Source organism: Pristiophorus japonicus, chromosome 6 (assembly GCF_044704955.1).
Source record: "Pristiophorus japonicus isolate sPriJap1 chromosome 6, sPriJap1.hap1, whole genome shotgun sequence".
In the NCBI taxonomy this organism is placed as follows: domain Eukaryota; kingdom Metazoa; phylum Chordata; class Chondrichthyes; family Pristiophoridae; genus Pristiophorus; species Pristiophorus japonicus.
Window position 1 is genome coordinate 81,994,464 of NC_091982.1, and position 21,658 is coordinate 82,016,121.

A 21,658-nucleotide genomic window follows, 5' to 3' on the forward strand; every position below is an offset into this window, starting at 1 on the left:
TTCCTGCATCTATCCGAAGGACCTGAGCGAATCCCTAAAATGTTGAGATTTCAGGGAAAAAACTACTGCAAGTTCCCAGATCTGAAAATATTTGATTTGAGAGTACATCTACCATTCTCAGTTAATTAATAAAACCAATTGTCACCAGAGACCATTCTTGTTCTTTTTTCTCTCCCTTGTTTGAGAAATGACTCATGTGTGGTTCATTACTAAAAGATAATCTTTAAAGTTGCCAAATATTTAGCAAATAATCTGATGCAAGAGCCAGTCTGTGCAGATAGAGCAAGGTTCAGAACAGTCACTGCCCTTGAGTACTCCAGCTATAGACTCAGACTTGATCCCACAATCTGCAAACTTCACAACGGTTGAAACTTTTGCTTGACAGGTTTGAAAGATGGAAACTGAAGGCTGGAGAACAGGACTAATAGTTGCATGTGTTACTTTATTGGTGTTTTGCACTCAGGTAGGTGAAATTATTGTTAGTCTGAACTGGATAACAAAAGATATATGACTAGACTTTCCACTGCATCTCCCGGTTTCTCGGCGGTATTGGTTGTTTTGGGCAAAAACCGCGTCGGCGAAAATTTCCATAAAGAGTTACTCTGGCGGTTTCAAAATACTTCTGGGGAGCGGACCGCTGGCGTGCACCATCCATAGACCACCATCGCCCGATTTTTGACTCAGCAGTAACCCGTAGGTAAGTAGAAAAAAAAAACGCCCATGAGTAGCAGCAGGAGCAGGGCGGTAGGTAAGTAGCCCTGCAAAAAAAGGTAAGTTAATGGGTTTTTAATTATTATTTAAAAATTATTTTACAGTGATTAAGGTGAAAAGAGTCCTGAAAATATTTTCTGATTTTTTATTTTATGTTTTTTGGAAAAAATATGTTTTGTGTTTTCCACCTCCTAGGCCCAATCCGCAGCCTCGGTGTAAATTTTAGTAATTACTACCCATTAAGAACTGCCCAATCGGCCCAAGATTCCATTTCCTGTTGAGAATCGGGGTGTAAGGTCCATTTTTATTCGCCGGGCTGAATCTTTTCCTTTTTTTGTGGAATTTTTCGCGCCGGTAATTTTAAAATCTTAGTGTTATTTTGGGCGGCAATCCGGCGCTGGCGGATTTTTTTGAAATTCCAACCCGATGTTTATGCATTGTACCTGTCTCTACAATATTTCTTCTTTTTCATTTTTGTTTACCTCAGTGGATAAATGCCCTGTCTGGTGTGGTACTGAGGCATACAACAACAACAACTTTTATTTATATAGCGCCTTTAACATAGTAAAATATCCCAAGGTGCTTCACAACAGTGTTATAAGACAAAACAGATAAATTTGACACCAAGCCACATAAGAAAAAATTACAGCAGATGACCAAAAGCTTGGTTAAAGAGGTAGGTTTAAATGAGCGTCGTAAAGGAGGAAAGAGAGGTAGAGAGGCGGAGAGATTTAGGGAGTTCCAGAGCTTAGGGCCCAGGCAGCTGAAGGCATGGGCCCCGAAGACTGAGCAGTTATAATCAGGGATGCTCAAGAGGGCAGAATTTGAGATAGGCTAGGAAGGTCCCAGGATTGTTTCCTGAACTGTGCTGAATTAGCCAATCTCAGCAGTTGGATTGCTACAATCCATTTCAGCATGCCTGGGCTGAGAAGGTGAAAAGCAGCTAAGGATCCTAATTTTTGTCTCATGATCCCTGCTGGATGCTGTGCACTTGCAGGTTATCTGATGCGGACAGGACTGGGCACCCCTTAATACCTTCTTTGGTCAATAACCCGCTGACACACACTCGGCTCAAAGATAAAGACTGGACACCTGGGTGAGATATTAAAAGGCTGCCAGTGCTGGTAATGTTGACTTTTGGTTGATAATGTTAAATGGACAATATTGATTCAGCCGCCCATTATACATCTCTCCCGATTTTCATTTCCTTTGTGAAAATGAAAATCAGGAAATTGGGAGAGATGATGGCTAAATCAATATCGCCCATTTTACAGAAGGACTTACATTTATATAGCACCTTTCACAACCACTGGACGTCTCAAAGCGCTTTAAAGCCAATGAAGTACTTTTGGAGTGTATTCACTGTTGTAATGTGGGAAATCAACCATCAACCAAAGTCAAAATTACCACCTGTGTCTTCAGGAGAGAAAATGGAGAGAAGGCAGGGGTAAAACATCTTCCTTAGTTAAGGTATTTGTGGATTGGGAGAAGACAAAAGGAACAATGACTTTTACCATGGAATAAAACAGCTTGCATTTCAAACCAAACTTCATCTCACTTGTGTTAATTGAGTCCATCTTTGGTGAGATTGAAGGAATACACATACGGAGATCTGGTCCAGATCATAAGGGATGTTCTTTGTTACACCCTTGGTCCCACTATCACACAGGTACAGTTAGTCAACTTCCATAAAAAGTAGATGCTCAGACCACTTAAGAGAGCAACTGACACCACTGAACCAGAGAAGATATTTATGGCAGACCCCAATTTGTAAAGGAACTCATCCGAAAATCATCAAGGAAATTAATGAGGAACTAGGCAAGGATCTCTGTCAGCATTCTTATATCCAGCACAGACCCCAAAGGAATAATCAACATGCTTTTAAAAGCAATAGGTTATGATTCACTAATCACCTGGGGACTTAATTTGCTCCGAGTGCTATTTTTAAGAGCACTCATTCACACATTTGCATTAAATTCTTGCCTGCACTATTTGGGTAGTTGGGGTAGATTTGCTGTGGGGTTCTCCCAATCGTCAGGTGTGACTACATTGGAAGATCCGCAGAAACCCCAGTGTTTACACTGTTTTTCTAGGGTTTCCAGGATCTGCCGCTGAAGTTATGCCGGATGATCAGGAGAAGCCCCATGAAAATTCTACCCCTTTATTTTAACTGCTGCATGCTCCTGGTTAAATGTGAACAGTTAATGATTCCAAAATAAATACTCCCACCTCTTGACATCAAATAGGAAGCAGAAAATTGTTATCAGACCAATTCAAATATTCAACATTGTCTCCTCGTCATTAGTTAGGGAACAGAAAGCTCTGGCCATGCTTGGGCTAGTAAAATGATACCACTCTACATGAGAGCTATTTGGAACAACATCTGCACGTGTACTGCTACAGAAATAAAAGACACGAGTGCTAACTCACTCGTATTACTCAACTTAAAGGAACAATCTCTCTTCATCCTGTCCTCCTGCCCAGGATACAGATTTCCCCCCTGTGTAACTTTCTGCTGCTTGATCTTTTGGTGCTTGTGTTCTGATTTTTAAAAGCCTCATCTTCTGACCCATAGGTATCAAAAGAATTTTTTAACACCAAGGTGCTAGGTATTATTCTGAATGATCAGACACGTTAATGAATTGGCCATGGTTTGGTCTCTGAGAGAAACATGTCTCCATCGAGCATTTTAATCGCCTTTCATCTGCCTATGGATCTACAATCCAGCACAAGGCTATCCTGAGAAGCTAACTCCTTTTAGGAAAGCTTTTACTCAAAACATACTTAAAATAGCTCATGTCCAAGTCCTTTCTGTAAAAAAATGTCTAAAGAATCCTGAACTCTGATAGTCCCATTTGGCCCAGGTTCCCTGCAGTCACTCATGGTGAAATTTGCTCTGTGCACTATTTGTAGTAAGATTGGTAATGGTCCAAAATAGCCGCGAACATTTCAAGACTCGGGATATGGAGGTGCTGACGAATTTAATGACAGAACTTCATTATAATTTTTTTCTTACATTTTCCGCCCGGCAGCTGGCCAAATTGGCAGGCTGGCTGGCTGCTGGGCGGAAAATCCAGCAGCAGGCGGTCGCAGCCGGGACTCTTGGAAATGGCAATCAGGAAAGGGAGAGCCCAGAGATCGATGCTTAGTAGGGAGGAAGTCGTTAATCGTGGCGGGGGGAGAGAGAAGTCGCGATCGGCAGAGGAGAGGCTGAAGACTTTCTGATGGGGCAGGGGGGAGAACTCCTGCTCCTCTTTTTTTTTGTTCATTCTTGTCAGATCAACTCCAGCGCCAAAGATCACTGCGCTATTACACTTGATCTTAGCCAAAAGGCCGAGAGGGGAAGCTGCACCGTTCCTGGAAACACTGCAATACCAGGTCGATGCGTGGAGTGGACGGAGCAAGCCCCTGTTCCATCTCCTGCTCCTCCTGGCTTACAAGAAGTGCTGTAAAAGGCACATAACTGCCTGAGCTGGCAGTTCTCACCTCCCTTTTATTGCCGGGTTTCCTGGGAAACCCGCACGGCAACAGTTAAATATAAATCAGGCTCCTAATGATAGTGTGAGACCATGATTTAAATATGTTAATGAAGCCTCTCCAAGGCAGAACAATCGCACACCACAAAACCTGCTGCCCTGAAATTGACGGCAGGCATGTGCACAGCGGTTTGTGGACACATTTCCTGTTTAAAATTTTTTAACCCTCCATGATCTTCTCCCATCTGTCGTGAAGGGTTAATATTGCTTGTGAGGAATTATTCAACACATCTGCCATTTGTTGCTGATCTTTAGCATCCTGTGTCTGTAAATAACTGAACTATTCTTTTAGTCCTTCTTAATGTTAACCACAATCTACCTTTCCGCCACCCTGTTACTCCATGTAACATCAATGTGAATGTATCCTCAGCTAACTTTTGCGAGCCTCCTCGTCCCTTTTAAATGTACCTTTTAAAGCATTTGTGCTGAATTAATTCACATGCAGGTATTGATTATGAATTTAATCTGCTAATTTGTTAGTATGTTATTCTTTATTTTCTATTTAGCAATTATCTTGTGCTTTTTTTAATTCAAGTTGGATTCAAAGCCCATCCAGAATGAAGTTTCTCAGCGATCCCCCCTTCTGAGACGTGTTTCCCGGAACACTCCTTTCTGGAGGATGGTCAGTGGTAGTAAACCCATTCAAGCCTACTGTCAGCACAACTACGAGTGTAGCACAAAAATCTGCAGGTAATGTCAGTGTAAGATAATTATGTTGGGAGGAAATAACAGCCTGTACATAATCTCCAGCATCTTGTGCAACTGCAAATAACTCCACGCCAGTTCAAACTCCACATGTGGTATAACAGTGAATAATTCCCTCACAGCTCAGGCTCCAAACACAGTATAATAACTTCAAATAATCCCCTGCACATCACACTCCACATGCACAGTAACTGTGAATAATCTCCTGCATATCTCACTTTATACACGTTGCAATTGCAATTGACCTCCTGGAGCACGTCACTACCTATCCTTTTGGTTAGAAGTTGGTACCTGAAGTGGAGAAGTTACACAAGGAAAAATATGTTCACTGATCCATTTACATTTGATACTTTAATTAGACCACTCTCCTATTATATGGAGTCTTCAGCCTCGAACTTTGCGTCCAAATCTTCCATCACCTCCCTGAGCGCAATTAGCAGTATAGTGCTAATTACTGCCAGATTACAGACAGTTTTGTGCTGCAGGTTCATGACCACTCAGCCTTGGATTAAAACTGGAAGATTCTTACATCCTGTAGAGGGAGCAGATGTTTGCCCATTTAATCTGGGCTGGATTCTAAGCCAGATCCCAGAGGCGAAAAGATCACAGGAGGGTGAATTTCCTTGGAGCTTCTCTTGCCGCGGTAACTTTGCTGGCTGTGCGGCAGAAACCCTGTTTACATGCCGCACTTCCAGCAACATTTTGGTGACGGGGTGGGAGAAGCTCTGAAAAAATTCACCCCATATGTTTAAGCCACTGCTTTACCTGGATGACTGGCTGCCACAATAATTTTCATGGGTAGCCGCCAGGCTTTAATAAAAGCGACAGTGCTCGGCGTTCAGCGCTGACCTCAAAGAAAGATTTAGCGGGCTCTGTGGCATTAATTTCCCCAATTCCGACACCAGTTTCAATCTGGTACCATTTATAGGGGATTTGTGGTGTCCAGGCACAGAGAAGTCATCAAACAGCTTGAGCAGCCAATCACATTGAAGAATTCTCACAGACAGCAAACCAGGATGTAAAAAGCACTGATTATCATTCACGTTTTAATCATTTTATAGAAAGAGATATAAAGATTGGACATACACATGGGATTAAGGTAAAAGTTGAAATATCATAAACAAACTTTAAAAAATAAAACAAAAGTGAATACGTATTATATTTAAATTCTATGATATATTTTATCATGGAATGGAGGGAATGACAGTCCACACTTATAAAATTAGTTTTTCAGGGCTGGACAGGTTGCTCAGCAGTAATTATGACTTAGTACGCCGTTAAAAACTCAGATTCTCTCTTAATCCCATGTGTATGTCCCAATCTTTATTTTGCTTTCTGTAAAATGATTAAAAAGTGAATGATAATCAGTGCTTTTTACTTCCTGGATTGCTGTCTGAGAATTCTCCAATCTGATTGGCTGATCAGCCTATCTCCTGCTTGCCCTATTGCTGGACGCCATAGATCCACTATAGATGGCACCAGTTTGAAACGGACATCAGAATAGTGAAAATTGATGCAACAGAGCCCGCTAAATCTTTGTGGACAGCTTTCATTGAGGTTACTGGCAAGTGCCGTCCCTTCACAGCTGATCCAAAAATCCTGGCCAATGGTTTTTACAGCAAGGATAGTGTCATGTATTCAACCAGCATTGTAACCCATGTATAAACTGACCTAAGTTGTACACTGTGAGAACACTGACCACTAGGTGGGAGACACTCCTAACCTGGACCTTCAGGTATAAAAGGGGAAGCTCCACCCACCTTCATCACTTGAGTGCTAAGGAATAAAGGACAGGTCACAAACTGACCTTCTCTCAAGCATGGGCCTCGTGTGCATTTATACTGTGTAGTAAGGACGTATCAGATAGTGCATACACAGTTGAGGTTCACGTCTGATCACTGATTTTGTGTTGATTGCATCTGCGAAGACTGCAACAGTGCATCCTGTGGAGGAGCAGGATCTCACTGACTGCAACTTCCGATTTCCGCATTTAACTGCACATGCGCGGACGCCAGAAGTTGTTGTCAGTTTTACGCAGCAATGATGGTGAGTTTCACAATCATTACAATTGCAAGTTCCGAGCTATTATGTTATCTATATTTACTTGGAAAAATACAAATTTCCAAATCACATTCAGTGCTTTTAATTTTTTTAAAGCGCCAATATAAAAGAAAAAGGACATTTTACATTTCAGTTTATGGTTGATCTCCTTAATAAAGTTTAGAAAAAGGGCCTTTAAAAGAAAAACTCCCTTTCTCCCCTCCCAATAAAATGAGTGGTATGACAGTGTTGTTTGTGCCAACAATTCTCGACATATTGAGCCTGGTTGGGATCATGAGACAGAGTAAACGGAGATTGAGTGTTTCCTCACCTCTAATTTTGTTTCCTCATCTAAAGGTGCTGACATACTGGGGCACAGTACCGTAGGCCTTGGTCATGTGGTACCTCGCCTGTGTGGTCACTGCTCATGTGTGAGCTTTATGTTAGCAGGCTATTTGGCTGTGTAAAGTATCACAGCTGAATCTAATCCTGTCCTCAGCTATTGTTTAAATGCACATGGTATTTTAAATATACTGCATAGTTATGAATTTATTGAGACAGATTAAATATATATATATTTTTAATATATTTCTATTTGGTCAAGTGCTCTACAGTTCTTTTGATGAAGGGCCTTACTTCTTTAACTAACTTATTTTTGTCCGAGTAAGAAATGCAATATAGTTTAGTTGCATTAACTGAATCCAAGGAATCTCTGATGTCTGGGATTATTATTATTGGTGTGCAGACATAAAGAGTCTCGGCCTCTTTTGTGTCTACACTAATGGTTGGCTTAAGAGTGCTGAGAGTTTAAAAGTAAATTGTGTGCCTTTTTAGTGGGGAATGTGTATTGCTAGTAGAAATAAAGAGTAAGGATATATTAGGAATTGAGGCAAAAAAGAGTAACTTTGCCAGTATCTTTGCTCAACTGGCATATGATATTGGAATACATTGATTGTAATAGACATGATGGTTGCTTCATATTGTGACGTACACTGCATTATTCTGTTTTTCACAGAGATGGGCATTGCACACTTTCAAAATTTGTGTCCTGAGAAAAGTCATCCTTGTAGTTCATCCAGCAAGATGAACAATATGAAGCAAACTGAACCAGGTGCTGAACCAGTATGAAGCCTATCTCCACATGTCTTATTTACTCTCCTTTTCCCTTTCATGCTTTTGCTCTGTAAGTAAAAATATTGTTCACTTCTTCCTATGTCTTCCATTTTTGAATTATTTCTCTGTGGCTTTGTTCTTCTCCTCTGATTTTGTGAGAGGCAAACAGACCCTTCCTTGTACATTGCTGCCGTGGCGGTGACATCGCCAATCTGCTGATGCTCCTACTGATACTATGTGGATGTTAAATGTTACTCTTTATTTTAATTGTTATTAAATCGCTGAAAATTGAAAAGAAATGTGTAACTACACAAAAATTCAATCCATTTCTTTACTTGATATCCAAATTAAATGTGGGTATTACAAATGGGGGTCTAGTCAGTGCAGTTGATAGCGTCCTCTCCTTTTACCGCTAGGTTCCGGGTTCCAATCCAGCCCAAATTGATGGGATGAAAGTCTCCTGTCTCTACTGGCTGTAAGGACCCAACTTGAAATACATTTTCCTTTCTCCTCCTGGTTCATGGTGCAAGTGGGCTCATAGAACAAAACTGCATGTAATTAGGCACAAGATAGATACAGATGTTGGAGGCCAAACCGTCTTTCTTAGCTTATCCATCCAGAATAAAGACAATTTATTTCTCCCCATCCCTTCATCTATCTCTTGAATGTCTTAGGCATTTGCCACCACTACTGTACTTACAAAACCATTCCAAATATGTAGCACTTGTTGCAGGAAGAAGTACTTCCTGACATCTGTCCTAAAGTTGTTTTTCCCTATTTTTATTCTATGCTCCTCTGCTCTAATATTCTGGGATATCTTAAAGTAGTGTTTCCAATGAACCTTACCTACAGCATTTAATATCTTGCATAAGGTTCCTTCTCAGTTGTCTCCTTTCAGGTCTAAAGCACCCCAGTTTCTCAAGTCTTTCTTTGTAACTTAATCCTCTGATGCTAGGGGGTCAGCCTTGTGGCATTTCTCTATGCCACCTTCATGCCTTGAATGTTTCCTTTATTTATTGGTGGCTAAAACACCGTACTGTAGGTGAGGTCTGACAAGGGCACTGGGCAGCGATATGCTCCAATTAGAAGTGAACTGGCGGTCTCAATCAAAGTCAAAAAGGATGCCTGATGATGGAAATAAAAAAATAACATTGTTGCTTTAGGGTGCTTTTATGAGATTGGTATTAAGGCACATTTTTGTTCTGAAGTTGGTGGTAAGGCATATTATTAAGACCAGGAGCTTTACTCTGCATTTAATCCATGTCATACCTGATTTAAAAATACTTGATGGGGAAGTATAGGAGGATCTTTGCTCTGCCTCTAATCTATGCAATACTTGAACTGGAAATGCTTGTTGCAAATACTGGATGTAAAAATGCATTACTCCTAGGACTGAAATTCACAGAAACTAGTCAAGTAAAACAGTATAGGAAATGAAATTATTACAGCTGAGACAACATAGCTGCCATTTCATTCCTTACACTAACTCAACTCTTATTACATAAACTTTGTCTAGAATTGACTTTGTAAATATTTTAACAATAATGGAATTTATATACTGTTGTCATTGTATCCATAAAATGTTGTTTTGTTGAAATAAATAATTACAACTGTATAATGTGGTTGTTCTGAATATAACAAACTTTATATGTTAGGGTCATATGGATATAAAAGGAGTCTTGCCATTAGAATCCCTTTTAAGGTCCTTCTTACAAAGAGGGTAAGATTATAAGGATGATATGAATAAAGGCAGCTACTGTTAATTTTTATATTAATACCTCAACGAGAACAAATTATTTTTCCTTTTAAAAGACAACTGTAATAAATAGGAGACTCTATAAGTAAATTTACAAGTTCTGCAGAATGGTATGTACTCAAACTACTTGATCTGCATATTGAAATATGTGTAACATGACCATAAAATAAGTGAGAGCTGACAGCATCAGAGAAATATTAGAAGTGACATTTGTCAGAAAGATAGACTGATGTCAAACCCATTCAAAAATACTCAGGTCTGTTTTCCTAATGAAAGTGTTCTTTATTTATGATCTATCTTCCATCTTCAGTTAGTCTGGCTGAGACACCTCTATTGCCAAGAGGCTGGCTGTTCCTAGGCTGCCACTTAAGCCTGCTATAGTTGGCTGTCATGAGACATTAGAGACTGTGATGCGTCACTCTCTATCCCCACATTTCTTGCCCCCTCAGCTAATGCTCTGAATTTCCCCATTCACCATGGATCAGGCTTCTTTTTGAAATAGTGACTGTTACATAGGCAAATATTCTCTCCCAGTAACAGATTACAAGATGACCAATTCATCTGTTTTAGTGATATTTGCTGAGGGAGAATGTTGGATGGATACCAGACCTCCCTGTTCTTAAGTAGAATGATGGGATATTTAACAAACACCTAAAACAGGCAGAAAGGGGTCAGGTTTACATCTCAGCCAAAGGATGACAATGCAATGCTCCCTCAAAGTGTCAAACTCAAGTATGTGCTCAAATCTTGGAGTAAAACTCAAACCCACACCCTCTAACAAAGAGTTGAGAATGCTGACAACAAATCTGTCAAACTGGCACACGTGAACTTCAGGCACAAGATGAAGATAGGCACCGCCACCCTTTGAAGGTGAGTACAGTTGAGTAATCATAGGCAGTCCCTCAGAATCGAGGAAGACTTGCTTCCACTCTTAAAATGAGTCCTCAGGTGCCTGAACAGTCCAATACGAGAACCACAGTCCCTGTCACAGGTGAGACAGATAGTCGTTGAGGGAAAGGGTGGGTGGGACTGGTTTGCCGCATGCTCCTTCCGCTGCCTGCGCTTGATTTCTGCATGCTCTCAGCGATGAGACTCATCGTCGTCATGAGTAATACAAACAGGCACACAGATCATCTGCCAACACTGACCAAAACGTCCACTGCCCAACAGCTGGGAGCCAGGGCATGCGCAGTAACCACGAGCGAGAGGCCCGATGTGCGCATGTTCTTCCCAGAGTGACAGGTGCGGAGTGGGCGGGGGCTGACGGCGCTGTCTGGCTGGGGGCGGGGGCACTGGAGCTTGGCCCTGCGGGGAGGGGGTGATAAGGTCGACCACCTGCTTGTACTGCCCCAGCCGCAACCCGGAGAGCGAGGCGACCGGTCGGAGTTTCGACGATGAGAAGCCGAAGTAATTCCGGGGTGAGGTTGGACTATTACGCCCGGCTGGTGAACAACACCATCCTGTGTCACCAGGTGGGTAACTGCCAGCGTTCAGGAGCGAGCGAGACGCGCCCTCCAGGCAATCCTGTTGCAGCTCGCAGGCGCTGGTTTACCGTGCGAGTAAATGCCTCAATCGCGGCACTCGCTTTAATAACAGCCAGCTTGCGGATTAATATTGACACATTAAAGGGGCACAGCCTTCATGCAAACAGTTTGTGGAGTTCAATGAATTGGCTTGGAAACAGTTCCAGGATAGGATATTTTTGCCGTGATTTTAGGTTAACGTATTCTGTTTACATATGAAGACACGATGTTCTCTTTAAGCCACTTTCAGAACATGCAGCGTGACATTTCAAAACTCGGGTCACGCTGTCAAAGCCGCCTGCAATCGCAACAGGTGTTTAACTCGCCAGTGATATGAATCTTTGCTGTCTTTACTTTTGCCTATACATTTCTCTTTTCTCCTTCATTGGGGTATGAAGAGATATTTTAAATTACTTTATTTTTTAAGTACAGTGACTGTTGCTATGTAGACAAATATTCTGCACCAATATTCTGAAAACTTTAAAAATAATATTGTTGTGTCGTTACACACTACTGTAAATCAACACGAGGCACATTCTGCATACAAGGTCACTCTGTGACCCTAATCTTTATTCACAGGACCAAGAAATGATGACCCTGCGTGGGACCTCCCTTTATATACCTGGATGACCAGGTGAGGAGTGTCTCCCACAAGTTCACCCCCTGTAGTCAAGGTGTGCATTTCTTAGGTGTGTACAGTGTTGTTACATGAAGGTTACATACATGACATCACCTCCACCCCCCAACCCCCCAACGTCTTTGGGTCAAAGATTGAGGCGGTCGACGCTCTCTCGTGGAGCGCCGCAGTTGTGGCTCTGGTTGTTGAGCCTTCGTATGCGTCTTTGTCACCTGTGGTGATTCTGGCTCATCCGGGCTGGCTGCAGGGACTGTGCATGCTGCTGAAGGTTCTTGTTGCTCGTTCACTGGCGGTGGTGTGGGCAGCATCTCATCATTTTCCTCAGATTCCTCAGTGTCCATGCTGAACCTTTTTTTTTTACTTGGTCCAGATGCTTGCGGCATATCTGTCCATTGTTAAGTCTGACCACTATGACCCTATTCCCCTCTTTACCAATTACAGTACCCTCAAGCCACTTGGGCCCCAAAGCGTGATTAAGAACAAATACAGGATCATTGATTTCTATACATCGCCCCTTTGAGTTACGGTCATGGCACTCATTTTGGGACTGACGCTTGCCCTCAACAATGTCTGACAGGACTGGATGAATGAGGGACAGCCGAGTTTTAAGTGTACATTTCATGAGTAGTTTCGCTGACGGGACTCCCGTGAGCGAATGCGGTCGGGACCTGTAGGCCAGCAGGAGGCGTGATAGGCGGCATTGAAGGGAGAGTCCTTGAATCCGGAGCATGCCTTGTTTTATGATTTGGACCACACGTTCCGCCTGGCCATTGGAAGCCGGCTTGAATGGTGCTGTCCTGACATGTTTGATGCCATTACCCAACATGAACTCCTGGAATTCATAGCTAGTGAAGCACGGGCCGTTGTCGCTAACCAGGATGTCCAGCAAGCCGTGGGTCGCAAAGACCGCACACAGACTCTCCACTGTGGTGGATGTCGTGCACAAATTCAATATGATGCACTCGATCCATTTCGAGTATGCATCAACAACAATGAGGAACATTTTTCCCATGAACGGGCCCGCGTAGTCTACGTGAATACGTGACCATGGCTTGATGGGCCAGGGCCACGGACTGAGTGGGGCCTCCCTGGGGGCATTGATTCGCTGGGCACACGCCGTGCACCTGCGAACACACTGTTCCAGGTCTGCATCAATTCCCGGCCACCATACATGTGACCGGGCAATGGCCTTCATTAGCATAATGCCTGGGTACTCACTGTGGAGTTCCCTGATGAATGCTTCCCTTCCCTTCTGGGGCATGACTACCCGGCTGCCCCATAGTAGGCAGTCGGCTTGGATGGAGAGTTCATCCATCCGTCTGTGAAACGGTCTGACCTCTTCAGGGCATGCTCTGTGTGCGGGCGCCCAATCCCCAGTCAGGACACATTTCTTGATCAAGGATAGGAGGGGATCTCTGTTTGTCCAGATTTTGATCTGGTGGGCTGTGATGGGGGAAGCCTGCACTGTCAAAAGCATCGACAGCCATGACCATCTCAGCGCTTTGCTCTGCTGACCCCGCAGTGGTGGCCAGTGGAAGCCTGCTGAGCGCTTCAGCGCAATTTTCGGTGCCTGGCCGGTGCCATATGGTGTAGTCATACGCAGCCAGTGTGAGAGCCCATCGCTGTATGTGAGCTGACGCATTGGCATTGACAGCTTTGCTGTTGGACAACAGGGATGTTAACAGCTTGTGGTCCGTTTCTAACTCGAACCTTCTGCCAAAAAGGTACTAGTGCATCTTTTTCACCCCGTAGTGCTTCCTTTTCAACCATTCCATATCCCCTTTCTGCTTGGGAGAGTGACCTTGAGGCATAAGCCACAGGTTGGAGTTGGCCCTCATCATTACTTTGCTGCAACATGCACCCAACCCCATAGGATGATGCATCACATGTCAAAACCAATTTCTTACAGGGGTTGTACAGGGTCAACAGCTTATTAGAACAAAGCAGGTTCCGCGCCCGATTGAAAGCCCGTTCGTGACAGTCCCCCCCCAAAACCAATCGCAGCCCTTACGCAGGAGCACGTGTAGCGGCTCCAACAATGTGCTTAAGTTCGGCAGAAAGTTCCTGAAATAGTTCAATAGTCCTAGAAATGAACGCAGCTCTGATGTGTTGCCGGGCCTGAGCGCGCGACGAATTGCCTCCGTTTTGGATTTGGTAGGCCGGATCCCGTCTGCGGCAACCCTCCTGCCCAAAAACTCGACCTCTGGGGCCAAAAACACACACTTGGACTTCTTTAGTCGCAGGCCTACCCGGTCCAGTCGGCGTAGCACCTCCTCCATGTTGTGGAGGTGTTCCTCGGTGTCTCGACCCGTGATAAGGATGTCGTCCTGAAATACGACTGTTCCAGGGATGGATTTGAGCAGGCTTTCCATGTTCCTTTGAAAGATAGCGGCTGCTGAACGAATGCCAAATGGACACCTGTTGTAGACAAACAGCCCCTTGTGCGTGGTGATGGCGGTCAGTTGCTTGGATTCTTCGGCCAGTTCCTGGGTCATGTAGGCCGAACTGAGGTCCAACTTGGTGAACAGCTTGCCGCCTGCCAGCGTGGCACAAAGATCCTCAGCTCTCGGAAGCGGGTATTGGTCTTGTAGTGACACCCGGTTGATGGTGGCCTTGTAGTCGCCACAGATCCTGACCGAGCCATCCGTTTTTATGACAAGGACGATGGGGCTTGCCCAGTCGCTGAATTCAATGGGCGAAATTATGCCCTCTCTTAACAACCTGTCCAACTCATTCTCAATTTTCTCCTGCATCACATACGACACAGCTCTGGCTTTGTAGTGCACTGGTGTGGCATCCGGGGTGATGTGTATCACTACTTTGGTACCTTTGGAAGTCCCGACACCAGGTTGAAATAGTGACTCAAACTTTTGTAGGACCTGTGAGCATGAACTTCGCTCCATAGATGAAATGGCGTGCACATCCCCCCCCCCTGCCATTTTCAGTTCATCTCAGCTAGCCAGCTCCTCCCCAAAAGCGCGGGATCATTTCCCGAGACAATCCAAAGTGGCAGCCGATTCTCTGATCCATTATGTGTGACAACCAACATTGCACTGTCTTGCACTAGGATGATCTCTTTGGTGTCCGTCCATAATTGCGTGTCAATGTGTTCTAGTTTGGGCCTGCTAGCTCTGAGTGGCCACAGTTTCTCAAATTGTTGGACACTCATGAGTGACTGGCTGGCTCCTGTGTCCAGCTCCATGCGTACCGGGATGCCGTTTAACAGTACTCTCATCATCATAGGTATTGTTTTTGTATAGGAGCTGTGGATGTTTGCCACCTGAACCCGCTGAACTTCAGCATCCATTGCTGTGTCCCAAGCATAACCCTGCCTTGCAGACCCCTCTTGTGGTTCATCCGCTTCATAAATCAGCCTCGCTGCGGGCTTCATGCACATTCTGGCTAAATGTCCACTCAAGTTATAATTTCTGCAGATGAATTGTTGAAACCTGCAGGTTTTCGCAGCATGTCTGCTCCCGCACCTCCAGCCTGAGCTGAGATTGTTGTGAACAAAAGAGCTGTTACCAGGCATTCCTCTCTGATTGTCTCTTTGATTACTCTTGAACACTCTGTTAGTGGGTGTCAAAGGCCCCATCCTGGGATGTAGTGTCCCTTGTGATGGTGTAAATGTCCATTCAACCTGCCATTGTCTCTGTTGAGGACCTACCCTAGAGTCTGTTACAGCCTGGTTGGTGTCGAATTGCCCTTGCCTGCCTGCGGGGTTCTGAGTCGCGTTTACCATGTTAACTCCCTGCTCCATCGCCACGTTGAGAGTTGCGCACGTATGTGATCTTGGTTTCCTCCTCCCCCGCCATGAAGGTTTGAGCCATCAACGCCGCTGCTTCCAAGGTCAAGTCCTTGGTCTCAATTAGTTTCCTAAAAATTCCGGCATAACCAATGCCCTCAATGAAGAAATCCCATAACATCTCCCCCCTGCAGGCGTCTGTGAACTTCGAGGCTGGCCAAGCACCGAAGGTCCGCACCGAAGTCCGGTATGCTCTGCCCTTCCCGACGTCGGTGCATATAGAATCGGTGTCGGGCCATGTGTATACTGCTTGCCAGTTTGAGGTGCTCACCGATCAGTTTGCTCCTCAAAGGTCTTGTCCGCCGGCTTCTCTGGTGCGAGCAGGTCTTTCATCAGCGCATATGTCTTAGGTCCACAGCTGGTCAGGTAGATGCGTCCTTCGCTTGTCAGCCGCTGCCACTTCCAGCCAGTCCTTCATGACAAAGCTCTGCTGGAGCCTCTCAACGAAATCGTCCCAGTCCTCACCAACACAGTACCGTTCCTCTGTGCTACCGGTGGCCATTCTCGTGCGTCGTTGATTCCCGTTTCTCGTCGCCAAATGTTGTGTCCTTACACACTACTGTAAATCAACACGAGGCACATTCTGCAGACAAGGTCACTCTGTGACCCTAACCTTTATTCACAGGACCAAGAAATGATGACCCTGCGTGGGACCTCCCTTTATATACATGGATGACCCAGGTGAGGAGTGTCTTCCACAAGTTCACCCCCTGTGGTCAAGGTGTGCATTTCTTAGGTGTATACAGTGTACAGTGTTGTTACATGAAGGTTACAGTTGCATGAAGGTTACATACATGACAAATATTGCTGGAAATTGCGGTCAGAGGCATATCTCCAGATTAGGCCTCTGACCTGCGAAACAATTAATGCTGCGGCCAGGCTGTGAAAGGTTGTGGTCTCGGGCCTCAAGGCGGAGGGCAGCGTAATGGCTCACGGATCCCAGGAACGCGCGCGGTGCGGAAGTGGACCTGGGATCACGTGGGCCCGCTCGTCCAATGACAATGGAGAATTCCATTTCAATCATTTACGAAGGGAATCCCTTAATGATATGCAATGGAATCCCCAAATCTAATAATTATACAATGTGCAGAATTGGAATCTTATTCCTTCCGCCAACCTCACTAAAAATGTAATGTTTTGAGAATTTTATACATCATTAAAACTGTAATCCGGGCCAATATTTGCATAAACTCACTTAATGCAGTGTATTTGCATAATTTAGGATATGAAAATGTTTAATTAAAATCTTAGATGTCCCCTTACGCTGATGCAAACACGACCAGTCCCTGCTTGTATTAACCGTATGATTTCCATACATAATCGCTGGCCAGTCACTGGGTAAATAGTCCAACTCCGTGCCAATGATTGCTTTTTCGGGGCTCCCGTGGATGACCAGTCAATGCATACGTTGACAGGCTATAAGGTCCGGATTTCACGCATGCAGAATCCCGAACTTGGGGTGGATTTCAAAGGCAACATGATGGCATACTCTGAGTATGCTGTCATACATGCCACAATTTCAGAGCCAATATATACTTGTTCTCAGGCTGTGGATGACACTGGAAAGGCTGCATTTATTGCCCATCCTCTAAGGGCATTAAGAGTATGTAGCGTGGGATTGGAGTCACATGTAGGCCACACCAGATCATAGCGGCAGGTTGGGTTTTACGATAACCTGGCACATTCATGATACTTCATCTGGTGCCAGCCACAAATCCCACCAGACTTGCTATGATGGGATTTGAACTCAATCTCTGGATTGCTGGTCCAATACCATAATCACTATGCTATCGTACCCATAGTGTAGTGATTATGGTACTGGACTAGCAACCCAGAGGGTTAATGAAAAGTTGATCTGTTTTGTTGATACTGGTTGAGGGAAGAAAAATGGGAGGGGCCTACAACTCCCTGCCCTTTTAAGTAGTGGAATCGGATGTTTAACTGCCACCTGAAGCAGCCGAACAGGCAGGGGGCAAAAGAAAGCACAAATGGCTATTATTCATGTGTCTATCCAGTAATAAATTTGGCAGGTTATGCCACCGTGATGGGCATCAGAGCTAAGCCTGATATTGTTCTCACCCAATGTCTACACATGCAGGGCTTTAGAAATTATCAGGAGTGATATTTTTGACATATTTAATTGTTTCCCCTCCTGCCCATGTGTGCTGAGAACATTTGCAGTATTCCTATTGTAAGGGTAGGATTAGTCAGACTGTCCTGAAGTCTACTAATGTTACAATATAAAGAGAAATCAATAGTATTATAATAATGTTAACCATTAGCCTATACTGATTGAGCAGAGACGTTTGGAGTGGTGACTGTAATGCTATTAAGAACTAGATGGTTTATTAACAAAAGGCGTAACATTCAAACTACATGTTGCCAGTTCATCCACTATGCTCACAACTGCATACCTGATCGTAGATGATCTAGACCCAACTGACTGGGGTTTAATTGAGTCTTGTGAACGTCAGGTGATTGGCTAAGCCACTCAAAATGCAACAGCTCTTCAAATCTGTGAGCATTCTCACAAGTGCATATATTACAGTGACCTCTTCTCAGGCAGACCCCCGGAGTCGAGGATGACTTGCTTCCACATTAAAATGAGTTCCAAGGTGACTGATGAAACTGATGCGGTATTTACCGTCTTCGTTACAGATGGGGCAGGTGGTGGATGAAGGGAGGGGTGGGTGGGATGCATGGTTTGTCGTACGTTCCTTCCGCTGTTTGTGCTTGGCTTCTACGTGCTCCTGACGAAGAGACTCGAAGTGTCTGAAATCTCCTTGAATGATTCCCCTTCACTTTGAGCAGTCTTGGACCAGGGATTCCCAAGAGTCGGTGGGGATGTTACATTTTTTCAAGGAGGCTTTGAGGGTGTCCTTGAAATGTTTTCTCTGCCCTCTTGGGATTCGCTTGCCTTGACAAAGTTCGAAGTAGAGTGTTGGTTTCTGGAGTCGAGCATCGGGCATGCGGACAATGTGCCCACCCATCGGAGCTGATCGAGTGTGGTCAATGCTGGGGATGTTGGCCTGAGCGAGAACACTGACATTGATGCGCCTATCCTGCCAATGGATTTGCAGGATTTTGCGGAGGCAGCATTGGTGGGATGGGGGATGGGGGATGGGGGGGGATATGGGGGGGGGATATGGTGGGGGGAGGGGGGGATATGGTGGGGGATATGGTGGGGGGGGAGGGGGGGATATGGTGGGGGATATGGTGGGGGGGGGGAGGGGGGGATATGGTGGGGGGGGATGGGGAGGAGGGGGGATATGGTGGGGGGAGGGGGAGAATATGGTGGGGGCAGGGGGGATGGGGGGGAGATGGGGATGGGGGGGATTAGGGGGGATTAGGGGGGAGGGGGGATGGGGTGGGGGATAGGGGGGATGGTGGGGGATAGGGGGGAGGGATGTGGGGGGGATGGGGTGGGATGTGGGATTGGGGATGTGGGGGGGGGAGATGTAGGGGTGGTGGGGGGGGGTGTAGGGGTGGTGGGGGGGGGTGTAGGGGTGGTGGGGGGGGGTGTAGGGGTGGTGGGGGGGGTGTAGGGGTGGTGGGGGGGGTGTAGGGGTGGTGGGGGGGGTGTAGGGGTGGTGGGGGGGGTGTAGGGGTGGTGGGGGGGGGTGTAGGGGTGGTGGGGGGGGTGTAGGCGTGGTGGGGGGGTGGTGGGGGGGGGGATGTAGGGGTGGTGGGGGGGGGTGTAGGGGTGGTGGGGGTGGGAAGTAGGGGTGGTGTGGGGGGGGGGAATGTAGGGGTGGGGGGGGGAATGTAGGGGTGGTGGGGGGGGGATGTAGGGGTGGTGGGGGGGGTGATGTAGGGGTGGTGGGGGGGGATGTAGGGGTGGTGGGGGGGGGATGTAGGGGTGGTGGGGGGGGGATGTAGGGGTGGTGGGGGGGGGATGTAGGGGTGGTGGGGGGGGGGATGTAGGGGTGGTGGGGGGGATGTAGGGGTGGTGGGGGGGGGATGTAGGGGTGGTGGGGGGGGGATGTAGGGGTGGTGGGGGGGGGATGTAGGGGTGGTGGGGGGGGGGAGGTAGGGGTGGTGGGTGGGGGGTGTAGGGGTGGTGGGGGGGGGGTGTAGGGGGTGGTGGGGGGGGGGTGTGGGGTGGTGGGGGGGGGGGGATGTAGGGGTGGTGGGGGGGGAAGGGGATGTAGGGGTGGTGGTGGGGGGGGGGAGGTGGGGGGTGGGTGGTGGGGGGGGGGGGTGTAGGGGTGGTGGTGGGGGGGGAGGGGTGTGGTGGGGGGGGGGGGATGTAGGGGTGGTGGGGGGGGGGATGTAGGGGTGGTGGGGGGGAGGTAGGGGGGATGTAGGGGTGGTTGGGGGGGGGGATGTAGGGGTGGTGGGGATGTAGGGGTGGTGGGGGGGGGATGTAGGGGTGGTGGGGATGTAGGGGTGGTGGGGGGGGGGATGTAGGGGTGGTGGGGATGTAGGGGTGGTGGAGGGGGGATGTAGGGGTGGTGGAGGCGGGGGGATGTAGGGGTGGTGGGGGGGGGATGTAGGAGTGGTGGTGGGGGGGGGATGTAGGGGGTAGGGGTGGTGGGGGGGGGATGTAGGGGTGGTGGGGGGGGGATGTAGGGGTGGTGGGGGGGGGATGTAGGGGTGGTGGGGGGGGGATGTAGGGGTGGGGGGATGTAGGGGTGGTGGGGGGGGGATGTAGGGGTGGTTGGGGGGGGATGTAGGGGTGGTTGGGGGGGGGATGTAGGGGTGGTTGGGGGGGGGATGTAGGGGTGGTTGGGGGGGGATGTAGGGGTGGTTGGGGGGGGGATGTAGGGGTGGTTGGGGGGGGGATGTAGGGGTGGTTGGGGGGGGGGATGTAGGGGTGGTTGGGGGGGGGATGTAGGGGTGGTTTGGGGGGGGATGTAGGGGTGGTTGGGGGGGGGATGTGGTGGTGGGGGGGGGATGTAGGGGTGGTGGGGGGGGGATGTAGGGGTGGTGGGGGGGGGGATGTAGGGGTGGTGGGGAGGGGATGTAGGGGTGGTTGGGGGGGGGATGTAGGGGTGGTTGGGGGGGGGGATGTAGGGGTGGTTGGGGGGGGGATGTAGGGGTGGTTGGGGGGGGGGGATGTAGGGGTGGTTGGGGGGGGGGGATGTAGGGGTGGTTGGGGGGGGGATGTAGGGGTGGTGGGGGGGATGTAGGTTCTAGGTTGGGGGGTGGGTGGGGGTGTGGGGGGGGGTTGGGGTATGTAGGGGGGTGGAGGATGTGTGGGGGGGGGGTTGGGATGTGGGGGGGGGTTGGGATGTGTGGGGGGGTGGAGGATGTGTGGGGGGGTGGAGGATATGTGGGGGGGTGGGGGTGGTTGTGGGGGTGGGGTGGTGTGTGTGGGGGTTGGGGAGGGTTGTGTGTGGGTTGTGTGTGTGTGGGGTGGGTGGGGTGGGTGGTGTGTGTGGGGGGGGTGGGTGGTGTGTGTGGGGGGGGGTGGGTGGTGTGTGTGTATGTGTGGGGGGGGTGGTGTGTGTGTATGTGTGGGGGGGGTGGTGTGTGTGTGTATGTGTGGGGGGGGTGGTGTGTGTGTATGTGTGGGGGGGGGTGGTGTCTGTGTATGTGTGGGGGGGGTGGTGGTGTGTGTGTATGTGTGGGGGGGGTGGTGTGTGTGTATGTGTGGGGGGGGTGGTGTGTGTGTATGTGTGGGGGGGGTGGTGTGTGTGTATGTGTGGGGGGGGTGGTGTGTGTGTATGTGTGGGGGGGTGGTGTGTGTGTATGTGTGGGGGGGGTGGTGTGTGTGTATGTGTGGGGGGGGTGGTGTGTGTGTATGTGTGGGGGGGGTGGTGTGTGTGTATGTGTGGGGGGGGTGGTGTGTGTGTATGTGTGGGGGGGTGGTGTGTGTGTATGTGTGTG

General features: G+C 47.6%; 2 protein-coding genes across 8 annotated transcripts in view; both read left to right on the forward strand.

Annotated features, from left to right (window-relative positions):
• The first annotated feature begins 394 nt into the window (after positions 1–394).
• On the forward strand, positions 395–8,097 carry leap2 (liver-expressed antimicrobial peptide 2). Its single transcript, XM_070882100.1, has 3 exons — positions 395–463; positions 4,783–4,937; positions 8,008–8,097. Exons 1-3 carry the CDS (start codon positions 395–397, stop codon positions 8,042–8,044), a joined length of 261 nt encoding a protein of 86 aa, XP_070738201.1. The 3' UTR covers positions 8,045–8,097.
• A 3,051-nt stretch (positions 8,098–11,148) lies between these two features.
• LOC139265726 (phosphorylase b kinase regulatory subunit alpha, skeletal muscle isoform-like) overlaps positions 11,149–21,658 on the forward strand; it is a 259,565-nt gene continuing 249,055 nt past the window's right edge. For all 7 annotated transcript variants that reach the window (XM_070883020.1, XM_070883021.1, XM_070883022.1 and 4 more), the window contains exon 1: positions 11,149–11,333. In XM_070883020.1, the coding sequence (XP_070739121.1) occupies positions 11,256–11,333 (78 nt within the window). In that variant the 5' untranslated portion in view covers positions 11,149–11,255. The remainder of the gene's footprint in view (positions 11,334–21,658) is intronic.